This window comes from Populus alba, chromosome 4, assembly GCF_005239225.2.
Source record: "Populus alba chromosome 4, ASM523922v2, whole genome shotgun sequence".
Lineage (NCBI taxonomy): Eukaryota > Viridiplantae > Streptophyta > Magnoliopsida > Malpighiales > Salicaceae > Populus > Populus alba.
Window position 1 is genome coordinate 10,456,537 of NC_133287.1, and position 16,885 is coordinate 10,473,421.

The window sequence follows — 16,885 nt, forward strand, 5'->3', positions numbered from 1 at the left end:
CATGGTGCAAATTATTTCATCATATTTATAGATGATTTCACATGATTTAGTCATGTTTATTTGATCTCACACAAGTTTGAAGCATTGGACTGCTTCATTCGATACACCAAGTAGGAGGAGAATAAATTAAACAAAAAGATCAAAGCTTTAAGAACTGATTGAGGACATGAATATCTATCTGAACAATTTAAAAAAATTTATGATATAACTAGACAACTAACTATTCCTTATACTCCACAACAAAATGGTGTAGCGTAAAGGAGGAATAAGATCCTATTTGACATGGTTAGGTTAAAGATGACGCATGCTAACTTACCAATTTTTTTTTTGGGAGATGCATTTTTGACTGTTGTTTACATAATTAATCATGTGTCCTTCAAATATATCTCATCCACCCTTTATGAACTAAGGAATAGCAAAAAACCTAATCTAGGTTATTTGCATCCATGAGGGTGTGCAACTTATATTAACAATAAATCTCATGAATATAAAAAACTTGGTTCTAGGAGGTAGAAATGTATATTTATAAGATATTATGAACATTCCAAATGATTTGTATTTATTGGTGAAAAAGTTGATGGAAGAGTGACGAAGATTCAGTCGCGTGATGTTGTATTCTTATAAAATAACTTTCCAACAACAAATAAGGTTAATAACATTTATCAATTATATGAAATGAAAGATCTAGGCAATGGTGTAACAAGTCATTCAGTAGAGGACTTAGAGAAAACTCTTAATCCTCCTTAAAATAGCGGGAATGACATTTTATCTTTCCTAAACTAATGGCACAAGATCATGAGCAATCACAACCTCAAAAAAGCATTTGTGAACCAATTCCTCATTGTCAATTTGAGATTAAGGGGGAAGCATTTATGATTGCTTCACAAAATGATAAAAAGCCTAAAACATTCAATCAAGCTTTGTATGGTCTTTAAGCAAAAAAATAGATTAAAACTATGGAAAAAGAAATGAAGTCAATAAAAACTAATCAAGTCTGGACTTGGTCGATTTATCGATAAAATGAAAGTCCATTGGAAATAAATGGGTTCTTCAAATTAAACATAAAGCATATAGGTCAATAGAATGTTATAATGCTCAACTAGTAGCGAAAAACTACACTCAAGAAGAGGGAATTGATTATAAGGATACATTCTCACTAGTTGTAATGATTACTTCAATTCGCTTTATTTTAGTTATAGTCGAACATATAAATCTAGAATTATACCAAATGGACTTTCAAATTGCATTTCTCAATAAAGAACTAAGTAAGGAGATCTATATGGATCAACATTTAGGATTCAAGTCTAAAGGACAAGAGCGCAAAGTTTGCAAGCTCAAAAGATCCATATATGGTTTTAAGTAAGCTTTTAGACAATGGAATGTCAAGCTTCATCAAGTTATCCTTAAGGATGGTTTTACGATAACGAAAAAAGACCATTACGTGTATTTAAAACATACTAACAATAATTTTATAATATTATCCTTATATGTTGACAATATCTTAATAATTGGAACTATAAAAAAGATGATTGATACTACTAAAAAGTGGTTATCATCAAACTTTGAAATGAAAGATATTGGTGAGGCCAACTATGTTCTTGGTGTGAAAATCATAAGAGAACGCACTAAAAGGCTTTTGGGTTTATCTCAAGAGACTTTAAATCAAAAAGATGTTAGCGCATTATCATATGTAATATAGCAAAAAAAACTGATGGACACCTCTATTGATAAAAGTTTGAGCCTGAGTTATGATAAGTATCCCAAAACTCCAGAAAATAAGAGAAAATATATAGAATACCTTATGTTAATGTCGTCGGTAGTTTATTAATGTATGCAATGATGTGCACACATCTCGATATATGTTATGCCATTGGATTGGTTAGTTGATGTCAATCAAACCCCTATTAGAAACACTAGATAGCTGTCAAAAGGATCCAACTTGTAATCTTGCATAAAGGTATAAGCTTGGTTAACGGTAGAAACATCTATTAATATAGCTTTTGTCTAAGATCATCAATTCAAACCCCAGTAAAGCCTACTTAGATTCATGCTCCTTATCCTTTTTAATGGCACATTTTATTATATACTCATTAAAATTGTATTACATACTCACTAACAAAAACTTGTTTCCTTGCTAAAAAATTACATTCAATTCATCTAAAAGATTTTTTTTTAATAAGATAAGAATAGGTACTTATTTTGTGACTTATGTTTTATCTCAACCCAATCACTAACATAAGGTTTACCTTTTTTAGCCAAACAATCTTTGGCACTTTTTGAGTAAAGTTAGGCTTTACTAATGAGCTTTATCTTATAAAATATAACTCTTTTATTACCAGACAAGTTAAATCAATTAAATATATATATATATATATATATATATATATATATATATATATATATCATGAATACATCTAGTGAAAATTCAAAATTCATGACAACTATTAAAAGTGAGAGCCTCTATCTAGTTAGGGCTTGTGACTTACTCATCAGGTTATTATAATCAAGGTAACCTAAATAGTAGTTATATTGGTGGTGCGTATGGTAAAACTTGCCTAAAGTGTTTATTTATTGGTAATTTTTTACATGTCTTAAGGTGTCCTATTTGAAAAATCTCTAAGGACTTAACTGTTTTAGAAAAATTGGTCATTTAGGTTCATATAAGTTACAGTTCTCTTTGAATGACTTTAATAATATTAATAAGGTTCGGATCCATGATAAATGTAGACTTAAGGTTGGATATTAGATAACTATGACACAAATATATGAAACATTAGCTTAGAGATAAAATTGAGATCATGTACGCATCTAACAAATAAAAATACAATAAAAAAATAAATATAATCCCATTTATTTAATGGAGATTAATTAAAACCATAATATACCAAAAGATGTAAGCATACATTGCTAGACTCTTAAATGTAATCATTTTAATTAAATAAAAATCATAACTTTACACTAGTTTCGATAAGCTCGATAATTAAATAAAAATTACTAAAGTAGGTGTGATAAAGAAAATATAACTAATAAAATGAAAGATGAGAAATTATAATTACTTAATTATCATCATTATTTTTCTGAACATAAAGTATTATCTATTAATGATAACTTTGAATAATAAGTGTATAACTAGAAGAAGTAAAATGTAATGAATCAAAAGGTTAAGTAATTTACTAACCAAGACACTTAAAGGATTCATTGGAATTTAATCACGGATGGACCTCTTTTTACTTCATTTTTATATAATCAATAATAATAAAAAATTATAAATAAAAGTACAACAAATATAAGAATTTTGATAGAAAAACACTATACTCAATTTCCTAGCTCCTTCACGTATCTCGATTTGTCAATAAGAAAAATTAAATATCACATCTCTCTCTATAAATATAGCAGTCCTATAACATCTCTAATTTCTCAATGTGCTAAATTTTATTGTTGCAAATTGATGTGGTAGTTGATGGGTGAAATGATGTTATTTTAGTCGTGTGTTATTGCTACTATTTAAGGTTTATGTGGTGTTTTGGATAATAGACGTGGTTGAGATTGAAGATAATTGGTGGATGGGTTATTATGTTTAACAAGAGTGCTGGCGTGATGTGGTTATATTGATTAATGGTGATTGATAATATAGTTATTGTAATTTAGGGATTGAGAGATTAAAGGCAATTGAGGATGATGGTTTTTATGACTAAATGGTTTTGTTGTGTTTTATGGGTATATTTAGGTATGAGAAGTTATTGTAATGGATCTTTAGCGGAGTTGGGTGGTGATGTGTTGCGATTACTACTCTATTAGGTTGAAATGTAGTGGATAACTGGTCTAATTATGCATTGAGCATTGTGACCATCTATTTTATGAGGTTAGTCTATGTGATGGTTGGTGCATATGTTATTGAAATATAATGGTTGGAACATGGTGGTTGTTATGTTGGTGCAAAAGATGAATAGCGGGCAGGGTTTTAGGGTATAAAATGTTTAAGGGTATGTTTGGCTAGTTTTTTTTATACCATTATGTTTTTCTCATGTTACTTTTGATCTTGCTTGGTTGAATGTACTTCTTTTTTTTTTTTTCTTTGGCTTGTTTTTTATGGATCACGTATTTTATGAGAAATGTAAAAATTATAGGGTTTATAAATTATCATTGAGTTTCAAGAACTTGACAAGTCTTTTGATAAATCATTTAGTTCTAGGAACAACTAAAAGGCCTTGCTCTAATACCAAAACTAGTGTAGGACAGAAAGATTTAAAGAGAAGGAAAGAAGTAGAAAAAAGAAGAAAGGAAAAAAAAGGTAAGAAGCATAGCAAAAAAAAAAAAGGAAAGTTAAATAAGAGAAAAAAAGAAGTAGGATAAAGGAAATCAAGTCTTAACCTTTTCAATCAAATCATCAAAATTGAATACAATGTTAAAAATTATGAATAAATAGTAAATCCCTAAAACAACCAAGAATTACGCTTTTAGCCTATTAAATTAAATTGTCCAATTAAATAACATAAATATAACTTAATTAATGAACTCAAATAAAAATACAATAATTTGAGCTTGGATATGCATAGTCTCCTAACCAATGAGTGATGAATTGGGCTAACCTCTATCATCTTTGTCAATACACATGCAAAACTTGTGACATGGATCCAGTATCCCCATCAATCCTTGACACAACACCTTTATACGGGTCATCTCATCGTGGATATCTAACATAACACTTTTATATAAGCTGCCTTATCATCACTAAGATTTACAATAACAAAAATTAGCAAAAAAAAAAATGACATAATAGTTCTTGAACATCTTTTTACTAATAAGAAACCTCTTCATCCCTTATTAAACAATCATGTCATGTTCCATGACCTTTTCCAACCATGATTATTCAACATGTACATAACTTACCACTAAAAATCATTGAGCTTTGTTATATTTCCTATATGATCTCCAATAAAAATCATTAGTAATCATTGGTTTTGATACCAACTAATACAGATGAAAGCAAATGATAACATGATTTGTTATATATTAAAATCCTCAAAGACCAAGAATAACATAACAATAAGGAGACACTCAAAATACTCAATTTTTATTCATCATAATCTCATTTGATAAAAGGTTATTGCAACCATTAATATAAAAGAAGAAAAACTATTTTATTCAAATAGTAAAAAAATAACTAGAAATGTATAACAATACAAAATAGGGAAAAAATAGAGTTAACTAAGAAAAATATCTATTTTTAAAAAAAAAAAAACCTATGCACTTGTCATCTCGAGTTAAAAGGAACTTATCCTTGAATTCAAACCTTAATCAGAAATCATCCTCCACCATGAACATCTTTTTGTGTGTGGGTTACGTTCATAACACAATATTTTTGTATGGGTTGCCCCATCATGAATCCTTAACACAATACCTTTATACTGGTTACCTCATCATGAATCTCTAACACAACACTTTTATGTGAGTTATCCCATTATCAATTCCATAACAAGATTTCCAATAACAAAAATTGATGCAAAAGAAAATAACACACTAGTTCATGGATTTGTTTTCCTGATGAGAGAGTGATGAATGAATCCTTTTTAACACAAGCACGTCATGTTCTATGACCTCTTCCAACTATAATTATTCAATAACATACAACAACAACCTAGTAAGAATTGTTGGGCTTTAATATACATACTTCTATAATCTCCAACTAAAATCACTAGAAATTATTAGACTTTGATACCAACTGATTTAGACAAAAGTAAAGGACAATGAGCTTCGTTACAAGTTAAAACCCTTAAATAACAATAACATCATAATATGAAAACTCCAAAAATACTTAATTTTTATTTATCTCAGTCTTAATTGATAAAATTCAATTACAGCCCTTGATATAGAAAAACAAAACTAGAAAAACCTAGTAATATATATATATATATATATATATATATATATATATATATAAACTATTCTTTTTGAATAGTAAGAAGAAAGAAAAGAAAAAACTAGAAATGCATGAGAATTTAAATAGGAAAATAAAAATAGAAAAAAATAAAATTAATTAAGAAAAAAATATATTTTTAAAAAAACTTTTGCATTAACTAATCACCTTCAAAATTTCTATTCCAAATTTAATAGGAAAATCCATTAATTTATTCTTATACTTTCAAGTTAACATTCAACTTATCTATAAAATTACATGGTGTTTGAATCCATGAAATTATAGTGAAAAATCTAGTACAACCTTTTATTTATAAAATCTATCTAATTCATTAATAGAAAGCCATCACCGTATCACCAAACCTATAAGTAATGACACCAATAACTTAGTTAAAATATCATCATCATATCGTAACTATCAATTTAAAGTCGACATGTGTATGTAAGAAAGGTTATTTGATAATGAATTTTCTAAATAAAATAATTCGAGTTCAATAAAAAAAAGCATACGAGGTGTCACAAACCCAAACCTATAAATAATTTACATTGCAATAAACATTCACAAACACCAACCTAGTTACCTAGATCCTAGAAACAAAACAAAACACATATATTGCTAAATATTTAACTCAATTAAATAAGTTAAGAATCAGAACCTCCACCACCATACATTTCACCACGATCACTAAAACCACCTTTACAACCACCTCCATAGCTGATACTCATAAAAGAAGTACTTGGGCAGTTGTTTTTGTAGCAGCAACATAAATAAACATGCTTTTGAGTTGATTCTCTCTATAGTTATAATTTTATGTTTGCAACAAAATCAATTTTATTTTTATGTCCACAATAGTAGAAAAGGACAATAAAAATGATATACAAAACAAGAGTAGATAAAGAGCTCAGATGTTGACTAATGTTTTGTTCATAGTTTGTATATGTTATTTATTCTCTCTACATTAACTCTTTCTCTCTTCTAGATATGATACTATATAGTATAAACATAATTTAGTTTTTTATGGATAGTAATTGAGAATAATGGGTCTATCAATTTATAACTTTATTGTTTCTTATAAGGGTTGTTAGGATTTGGAGGGAGGGAGGGAGAGAGGTAGCAAAGACCTATTGTTGTAGGTCCAATTAAAATATGAAATGAACATGTTAGTTTTTTCAAATCAATCTTTAATCAAAAAGAATATTTATATGTTATTCCTTATTGTTTTTATGATAATTGGTTGGTTCTTAATGAAAGATGATATAGATTCAATATGTTCTTAATAATTTGATTTCAAAATAACCTTCCTAGCCAATGCTCATATGGGAATTTACAAGGAAATCATTAAATAATACAATCTATTTATATTTATTATATTAATCTACCAAAAGGTAACACATGAAATTCAATTACTAAAACAAAAATGCTAAAAAACACTCAGGCCAACCCTTCAACTTCCATCGATCATGTGTGATTAATGTTCGAATGAAGAAAAAAGAACAGCATATCATTGAATACAAAAGCTTATGAACAACCTTTTTCCATTCCAAAAAAAACATTAGATGAGTTTAATTTCTATATAATTAATATTGACAAATTACTTAAAACTATAGTTATTAGATCTAATTGAGTGCCTTGCTTGTCGAGCTAACCCTAGGTCATTAGTCAATTTCAAACTCACATTGTTTTAGAAAAATATTTTTTAAAAATTCCTTAAATGTTACACGATTAGATCAACCAAGTTTTATATTAACCCATCAATGTCTAAAATGTATTTTTTATTTTTATTTTTTCTTATCCCTATTCCTTAAGTTTTTTAGCCATAATACAGTGATAAAAAAGATTCTTCTTGGTATCAATGAGTTCTTTCTCACAATTGGGTTTCTTTAAAGTGTTTTTAACCATTGGTTTTAATGAAAAAGCTTATCTGTTATTTTCATTTTCCAAGAGCTTAGAGTTGGATTTAAAGTTATGGATGGATTTATTGAGCCATTAAAGGGGGGTTTAAGTGATTTTAGATAAATAAAGGTTTAGAAAATTAGTTTTTTTAAGTCACAAGAGTCGAAGCCTTCCATTCTAGCTGTCTAGGGTGGCCAACAATCATGCTTCCTGTCTTCTTTTATTGCAGACAACATGTTTTTTTTTTTTTTTTTGTGGAGGAAATGAGGAAATTATACCTCAAAATTACTTTTTGCAATTGAGTTAGATTATTAGTTTCTTAAAAAAGAATAATTTTATTGACGTATAATTAAAAAAAATTTAAAGAGTTCCTTAATTCATGATATTAATTATTCTAATATGCATATTCTTCACAGCTTCCCGGCTAAATATTTATTCGTGTTAAAGATTTTTTATATTTATTAACAAATATAATTCTTAATTTAACATTTATTAAATATACACATCAACTTTTCATTTTTGGATTAAAGTTTTTCTATTGGATTTTTTTTTAAAAAAATATAATTACAAAAAAGCATGAGCATCTTAAATCATGTTTGATATTGCAGTCCAACTATGTTTTTGAAAAAAATTTATTTTTTTTTAGTTTCAAATTAATCTTTTTTAATATTATTTGATGGTTTTAATATGTTAATATAAAAAATAAATTTTAAAAAATTAAAAAATATTATTTTAATATATTAAAAAAAAAAACACTTTGAAATTAAACTTCAGCTACTTAAAGACAGCTTCTTTATTCTTATTGCCCAAAAAAAAAAAAAAAAGAGAAGCCCAAACACGCCAAGTCCATAAAGTCAAAACCCAACCCGACCCGCCCCGCCCCGCCCAACTTACTATTTCCATTTCCAAAACCCGTAAAAAGTAAATACACTCATCCTCCTGGCACCTTTCACTCAATTTGCTCTCTCTGAACTGCCGTAGCCACTAACAATGACATCCACCACCATGGGCCCTCCTCCTCCAAGAAACCCCCATCCCACCACCTCAACCGAAGCTGCCTCCACCGCAGAACCCGAATCCGAACCCGAATCTAAAACTTCAGCTGTCGACGAACCACAGAAAATCTCCTCAACAACAACAGCTGCAAAACCCTCCATGGCCCCACCACCTCCCACAAACCCTATTCCCACCCCACCAGAAACTTCTACAGAGCAAGAGAAAACAAAATCAAAGGATCCGTTAGTGCCGTACACAATTCCTGAATGGAGTGGGCCACCTTGCCATAAATTCTCCCTCGAGATTCTCAAAGATGGCTCCATTATCGACCAATTCGAAGTGTAAGTCTTGTTCTGGTCTTCTTTTTTTGGTTCTAATTGTTATTAACTGATGGCAGTGTTAATGGCCTTCTTTTGTTCAGTTGTGAGAAAGGGGCTTACATGTTTGGCCGTGTGGAGCTCTGCGATTTCATTCTCGAGCACCCTACCATCTCTCGCTTCCATGCCGGTACTTGCTGTGCTATCTCTCTCTAATTCTGGATGTTGAGAATTGTTTGATGAAATTAAGTTAGTTAACGAATTAAATGATTCAGTTCAATTTTGTAATCAGTTTCGATCCAGGCATTAATTGAAATCGAGCTAAAAATTGTGATTATGTGTATTGAAGCATGTGCTATTTTTTTGGGGTTGGTACTTTTGAAACATCTGACTGTCCCATAAATGTCAAGATCAGACAGAAAAAAGCCGTGAACTTGGTTGCTGACAGGAACTTTTCTGTTTCTGTTGGTTTTTAGCTAACCTCCACTTTTCTAGCATGTAGACTCGTGTTTCACCCTAGCTGAATGCAGTTAGTAACTTGCTGTTTTTTTACAACCTGCTGCTAATTTCCTATTCCCATAGCTGCAAGCTGCACGGTGATTGTAGTTGTTATGCTTTCTCTTGGGAGACTGCTATCGTAAAAGTATGATAAATATCTTCCTAGTAGTAGTTTTTTTTCCTTCCAGCCAAGTGCATTGTTGTTTGACATGAAGATTACGTACGTGGATTGTTTTGCATCCAAAACATGCAATACATTTGTGAAGCTTATTTTCTCAGAGAATTATATTAATTTTCTTTTTGTTTGTAGTGGTGTAATGTCAGTTATTATCTCCAGCTTTCCATATCATAGAACCTGTTCATCGATAGATGGGTTGAGAAACTCTCATTCATTGGGACTTCAAACATAGAGTTGTCGAAAGTTTCCTTAATTGTAGATGCCAGGGTCATTATATAACAAGTTGCTTCTCTTTGCTAGTTCTCCAGTTCAAAAGAAATGGAGATGCATATCTTTATGATCTTGGCAGCACTCATGGCACCTTTGTTAACAAGAGTCAGGTAAGCATTATTTATGTTATGCTTCTTATATTTAAAATATATGCATTACTTGAAGGTCTGATGTAAGTGATACATTGATATTGTCAATGGAATTTGCGGTGTGTGGTTCATGACATGTTATCTAATATATACCCGGCTATATAAGTCATGTTTTTACACTGACGTCTTCAATTTATGGTTTTTTGAATGATATTTCTGAACTAAAGAAGTATCTGATTGGGTACGTGGGACATGTTCTATTCCAACTTATTGATACCAAGGAAATCATCAAGGACTAAAATAAAAGCACAAAGCAAAAGGACAGGTAGATCCAAGTTAAGCAACTTGGTGGAAATGTAATGCACTTTAAATCAGACATGAGGTCTGGTTCATGTCAACAGCAAATGTCCTGGATCCTAAGGAAGAAATTAAAAGAAAAGCGAACTAAAATGATTGTTTAGAGCAACTTTCCAAGAATTAATTGATTTTATAGTTGCTAAAGGTTATAGGGTACAAAATAAATGCTAGCCTCTCCAATTTGTACAATCACAATCTAGTTTCAAGAGGCAGAAAATGTATTCTAATTGGGAATCTGATTACATTAATTACTAAAACAAAAGAAATCCTAACAAATATGAAATACTCTGCATTGATCTACTACATTGGATACCCTAAAAACTAGTGCCTCATTGGAGACGGATTCCGACTCTAAGCAAACATTAATAGCAGCCAACCAACATTTTTTTCCATGTTAACACAGTCTTGCAGTCAGAAGAATTTTTTCTTGTAATGTCTGATCAGATCTAGAATCTTCCAGAGGAAAAAATCCTTCCTTGATAGGAAAATCAGAGTCTAATTGGCCTCACCATCATCCATCTGATTGACCATGTCATCACATATCTATGTGCAATTAATTCCAAGCCAGCTTTGAGTCTATTCATGCTGTTGACACAAATGAAAGAAGTAGCTCTGGTTTATCATCAGCCAAACTAGCAAAATTTATGGTTTTCAACTTTCCTCAATTTAGCATTTTGTTAAATGAAATTAATCTCATATTATAACATAGGGGAAGACTTTCTGTAGTTTTGATTTTATCTGAAGCTCTTTACTGTGGAACTGCGCGGGGGGGGGGGGGGGGTCGTAACATGAATATTTATCAGCTGATTATCTGGTAGAAGAAAGCCTTGCTCTCAGGTGGTAAAGGGGTGAGGCAGAGTTATGGTGGCTTCTTTGTTTGAAATTTGCCACTGAAAAAGTTTCTGTACAGTAGGTTTGTTTTTTAATAATGTGCTACTGGTTTGTCTTTTTCGTCAGTGTTTTTCCTCTTTTTCTTAAGTGTTTTTTCCCTTACAGTTTCTGTAGAGTAGGTTTGTATTTTAATAATGTGCTAATGGTTTGTCTTTTTCGTCAGTGTTTTTTCCCTTACAGTTGGAGATGGTTTTTGGTTGCATTCTTAACTGCCTTTCCCTTTCTGTTTATCAGGTGGAGAAGGGTGTTTATGTGGCCTTACATGTTGGTGATGTTATTCGATTTGGACAGTGAGTAACTTTCATACTTGATTCCTTGACTTATCTTTCATGCCTATAGCATTAGTTTAGTTCAACACTCTTTTTTATTGTTATCACCTGGCATCATTGCCTGCATAACTTAACATCACTGTAACTTGTGATGTTAAGCCACAATACATAATGCATAAGGGGCCATTGGCCAAAGACTGTAACATGGATTCATGGTCAAAGCCTTTAACAAGCTTTGTTTCACATATTCCTTGTCCTATACATACTGAGATTGTTTCGATCTGTCTTGCATTTGGTCTTATATTATGAGAGTGTTATGTTTAGAAAGGCATGAATTAGGAATGAATGTTGCTGTTTCTACATTATTGTCCTCACATATTTCTGATTTTTACCTGTTCTTTCCTTGCACAGTTCATCTCGATTGTATATTTTTCAAGGACCACCTGACCTGATGCCACCGGTAAGATTGCTGTCACTATACACACACATAATAAGTGCTTGATTGATGTCTGAGATTTGTGTGCTTGGATATTACTTGTTTCTTTCCTCTTTTCAAGGACCACCTAACACATTGCACATATCACCTTATGTTCAAAATGTTCTATAAATTGTTCACGTGGTGTTGACATGTATGCTGGTTCACCAGGTTTAAAAGAATAAACAATGCTAAGACATTTTAGTCTGTAAGATTAAATGAATATAATTTTATGTCACAGGTATACCTCTGTTGTAGATGTAGTTCTATATCTCTTGCATAGATTTGTTCGTAGCCTGTTCAGCCAGTTATGTTATCTCGCGTAAACAGCAGGGATGCATCAATTGTTTTAATGTATCACGTGTTGTAGGAAGCTGACAGGAAAATTCTTAGAAATGCTAAGATCCGGCAAGAGATGCAAGATCAGGAAGCCTCGCTTCAACGAGCAAGGTTGGAAGCATCTCTTGCTGATGGTATCTCATGGGGCATGGGAGAAGATGCTATTCAAGAAGTTGAGGTTAGCGTCTCTCCTTAATATTTTTCTGGATGTAATCTTGCAAGAATTATTGTTGTGGACTTCTTACAACTTTTCTGCTGCCAGCACTTTTCCATTAGCTGCTTTGCAAAAAATATAGTAATATGAGATTATGTTTGTGTGCCCTTTCATGTGAGGAGGATTGCTTAAACTATTATTTGTTCAATATGAAGTATGCGTGCTGGACAACAGTAGTGTTTGTTTATAGCTGTCTACACTCTGTGATTCTTTCCTCCTCGTTTCATGCTTATACAGAATTCTTGCATTTTTAGTAATCCAAAAAAGAAAAAGGATAATTCATTATGAACTTGTTTCTGTCTCAACTAGGAACTTGAAGACTAACATATGTACTCCTGTCAAATTTACCTTTGTTTAGCAATTTTTTTCCATAAATCCTAAATTACTCTTTTGCTGTATAGGTGAAAGCTGACAATCATCTTCTCTGTTTGTCTTATTGGATATCTAGGATGATTGTGATGAAGTAACATGGCAAACCTACAAAGGACAGCTTACAGAGAAGCAGGAGAAAACCCGTGATAAAGTGATAAAACGAACAGAAAAGGTAAGTGGTTTTCATTTTTGCACTCCGAGATCCTCATTCTAGATATTTAATGTCTGATATAATGATGATTTGCTTACCTTGAACATGAGACTAATCTGCATCCACCATTTTTTAAATCTCCTTCAGAATTATTTCCAGCTTCTTTTAAAATGTTCATCTTGTTACCTTTAGACCACTTGAAGTACTATTTTTAAGATGACCCCTTTCCTTTTTTTGTTTCTTTTTACTGTCCTGCCTTTCAATTTTTGTGGTATTAGAAGTGCTAAATCTAAATGGTTTATATGCTATATTGGTGCATGCTTTATTGATTGGAGAAGTGAAAACTTCATTTTTGCATGTTAACTGTTTTGCATTTTCTTACATTCTTTTGAATATGTAGAAACTCTGCCTCTCTCCCCATTCCTCATGTTAATTTTAGTGCTCATTTTGCTTATTCAACTGAATTCTGGCTGTAGATTGCTCATATGAAGAAGGAAATAGATGCCATTCGTGCTAAAGACATTGCACAAGGTGGATTAACACAAGGTCAGCAAACTCAGATTGCACGCAATGAACAAAGAATGACACAGGTAAAATATCTATGAAGATAAATGTAAGCTGGTCTTTTCTCCCTACATGTTGTGTGATTACACTTTCTAATGATAGAAAGCAAAATCTCTTTTGAATTTCTCCCCACCTTTACATTATATTTCTCCCTACATCTTTTGTCAGATATTGGAAGAACTGGAAAACTTGGAAGAGACTCTTAATGAAAGTATCCGGGAAAGTATTGGGGCACGTTCTGGAAGGATATCTCACGGTAAAGGAAAAGGAACAGCAGAAGATGATGAGGATTTTTCAAGGTACATTATCTTACAGAATTCTCTCCAAACCAAAAACTCGGAACTTTCATCAAATAAGAAAATAAAAATGTCATACTATGATTTATTTACACTACTGAGTTATTGTTTGTGAGTTATTCTCATGGCCTGATATTTTATAAGCTAGAGTAATGATTTTGCATGATTGGTCATCCAGTCATCTTTTTTATTTTTCTTTTATTTTTCCTTTTTTTTCCATAGAAATCATGATCATGCAAACTGAATAACTAATGCTTATTACTTCATTTAGTGGTGATGATGAATTCTATGACCGTACAAAGAAACCATCAGTGCAAAAAGCTGGTGAAAATCTATCGGTTGAAACTGCTGATACCCTTCTTGACAAGAGAGATGCTATCATGAAACAAATGGAAGACAAAAAAGAAGTGCTTTTGAAAGAGAAGAATAAAATGGCATCAGAAACTGCAGTTGAGAATGGAGCTGGAGATGCACTTGATACCTACATGTCAGGGTTATCGTCTCAGCTAGGTAGTGTGATATAAATTACTTATATTTATGCCATATTATATGCTTGAGAAACATTTTTGCCTCTTTGTGGTTATGTTTCCCTTACCTGTCAGTGCTACTGCTGTGTCCTGTGTTGTGTGTTTGTGATTGGCAATTGCTTGACAAACATTTCATCATTGCTGCATTAGTTGCTTATTTCTTAATTTTCTTGTCAGTTCTGGATAAAACCATGCAACTTGAAAAGGAACTATCCTCTCTACAATCTGAACTAGACAGGACCTTGTTCCTATTAAAGATTGCTGACCCATCAGGAGATGCTGCTCGGAAAAGGGATTCAAAAGTGCAGATTATGAAACCTGACAAAGCAGAGGTGCCTGTTTCTGCCACCAAAAGCCAACCACCCACAGAACCAAAGAAAAGTAGTGCATTGGGAAAACCGACCAATGTCTCCATGAAGAAACATAAAGCTGAAGATGCTGTGGTTGCTGAAATGGTATCGAATGATGCGGCAGAAACTGACAAAAAGGTCATTGATGCACCTGATGGTAAACCTACTGTTTATACTGTTGTAAAACCCCAATGGCTAGGTGCCATAGACAAAAGGAAAATGAAGGAGACCCAACAAGAAGAGGTGCTGGTCATGGATGAGTCTGATCAGTTTGTGGATTATAAAGATAGACAGAAAATCCTGCGTAGTGTTGATGGTGCAGAGGTTAACGTGGATTCAGAGATTGAAAATGCTGCTCCTGGTCTGATAATAAGGAAACGGAAGGGAGCTGAGGGACCTGGAGCTAATGATAATGAAGCTCCTGAACAATTGACATCATCATCTGTAGGAGCAGAGCTCTTGGCAGAAGATGCTGTTGCACTGTTATTGAAACATAAAAGAGGATACCATGCAGAAGATGAAGAAGGAAATCATCAAAGCCAGGAGATATCAGGCACAAATCAACGTGGCAAGGAAAAGAAAAGGCCGAAAAGAGTGCTGGGCCCAGAGAAACCCTCATTTCTCAATAGCAACCCAGATATTGAAACCTGGGTGCCACCTGAAGGTAAAAGCTCTCTCTGAAAACCTTGAATTTGGCTGCAAAACCAGTGCCTTGATTCACAATTAACATGCATTGAAAGTTCGGTATTCTCCTCGCCTTCTAACTTCTATACCTCATGCAGGCCAATCAGGTGATGGACGAACCTCTCTAAATGATCGTTATGGATACTGAACTGATATTCTAGTAGTTTCCTATGTTTGAGCTCACCACCTTCTCAGAGAAATGGTTCATAGGAAAGCTACCAGAGTCTTAAATGTACTGAGAGACTGACGCAGACTTAGCCCGTTGGTCTTTCGTGATGAACGAATCCGTCTTCTCATAGTTTATGGCATGCCTCAAAATTTATGCTTGAACTTGAAGGCCATTTTTAAAATGACACTGGTGGCTGAAGGCCATTCACTGTGATTTGGTTGCTTCAAATTTTCAAGGCATCCAAGGACGGAGATGACCTTTAGGGTCAATTTCGAAATGGGGACATAAAATGTTGTGATTGGTCAAATCTTGGCTGACACAAGGCACATTGGCACAATCATGTATAGCAGTTAAAGGACAACAGTTTGTACTACTGTGACTGCAAAACTTTGTAACGAGTTCTCAGAAGAAAAAAAGCATCTAGACTCCTGGTGTTACAGAGCATTGATCAAAGTCTCCCGTGCACATACCTAGTAATTAAAAGCAGTTTTTCAATTTAAATAATTGAGTACTTATACTTTGGTTCTTGATCTGTAGAGGTCTGCCTATTTATAGTCTCTTTTTCTTCTTTTTTAATCTTGACATGTAAAGATACTAAGGGAAACATGCTAGGTTTTTTTTTTTATTATTATTGGTTCCAATTAAAAAAATTGATTAAAGATTAAAAGAAAGACAAAAATAATAAACAAACAATGTTATTTATTTATATATTATTATTAAATATACTACAATGGCTAAGGTCGGTTTCATCCATTTTTTTATGTTGTTTTTTTTATTGAATTCTTTTATGATCTAATTCTATCAAATAAAATTTTAAATTATAATAGAAAGAACCATTAAAAGAGAGGGATATCAAGAAAACATGTTGCAGAATTTTAATTTTGATTTAAAAATTTATTTTGTTCATCTCAAAAAATAAACATTTTTATGAACTTTTTTTAAAAAATAAATCATATCAATATGATAAAGAGATTTTAATTAAATAAAGATCATTTTTTATTTTGGATAGTTAAGAGTCTACATTACTAAAAAAATCTAAATTTTTTTAGTGGATAAAAATAGATTAATA

The 16,885-nt window shown here is 32.0% G+C and overlaps 1 protein-coding gene across 1 annotated transcript; it reads left to right on the forward strand.

The window, feature by feature from the left end:
• The first annotated feature begins 8,717 nt into the window (after positions 1–8,717).
• Positions 8,718–16,373, forward strand: LOC118055127 (uncharacterized). Its single transcript, XM_035066944.2, has 12 exons — positions 8,718–9,147; positions 9,228–9,313; positions 10,100–10,179; positions 11,641–11,696; positions 12,087–12,135; positions 12,521–12,667; positions 13,152–13,247; positions 13,703–13,816; positions 13,959–14,089; positions 14,358–14,596; positions 14,791–15,627; positions 15,746–16,373. Exons 1-12 carry the CDS (start codon positions 8,801–8,803, stop codon positions 15,793–15,795), a joined length of 2,232 nt encoding a protein of 743 aa, XP_034922835.1. The 5' UTR covers positions 8,718–8,800; the 3' UTR covers positions 15,796–16,373.
• Positions 16,374–16,885: the final 512 nt, after the last annotated feature.

Coding starts and splice junctions, on each gene's coding strand:
- LOC118055127 (XM_035066944.2), top strand. CDS start 8,801: ATGACATCCACCACCATGGGCCCTCCTCCTCCAAGAAACCCCCATCCC. Junction 9,148..9,227: donor ATTATCGACCAATTCGAAGT/GTAAGTCTTGTT, acceptor TCTTTTGTTCAG/TTGTGAGAAAGGGGCTTACA. Junction 11,697..12,086: donor GATGTTATTCGATTTGGACA/GTGAGTAACTTT, acceptor TTCCTTGCACAG/TTCATCTCGATTGTATATTT.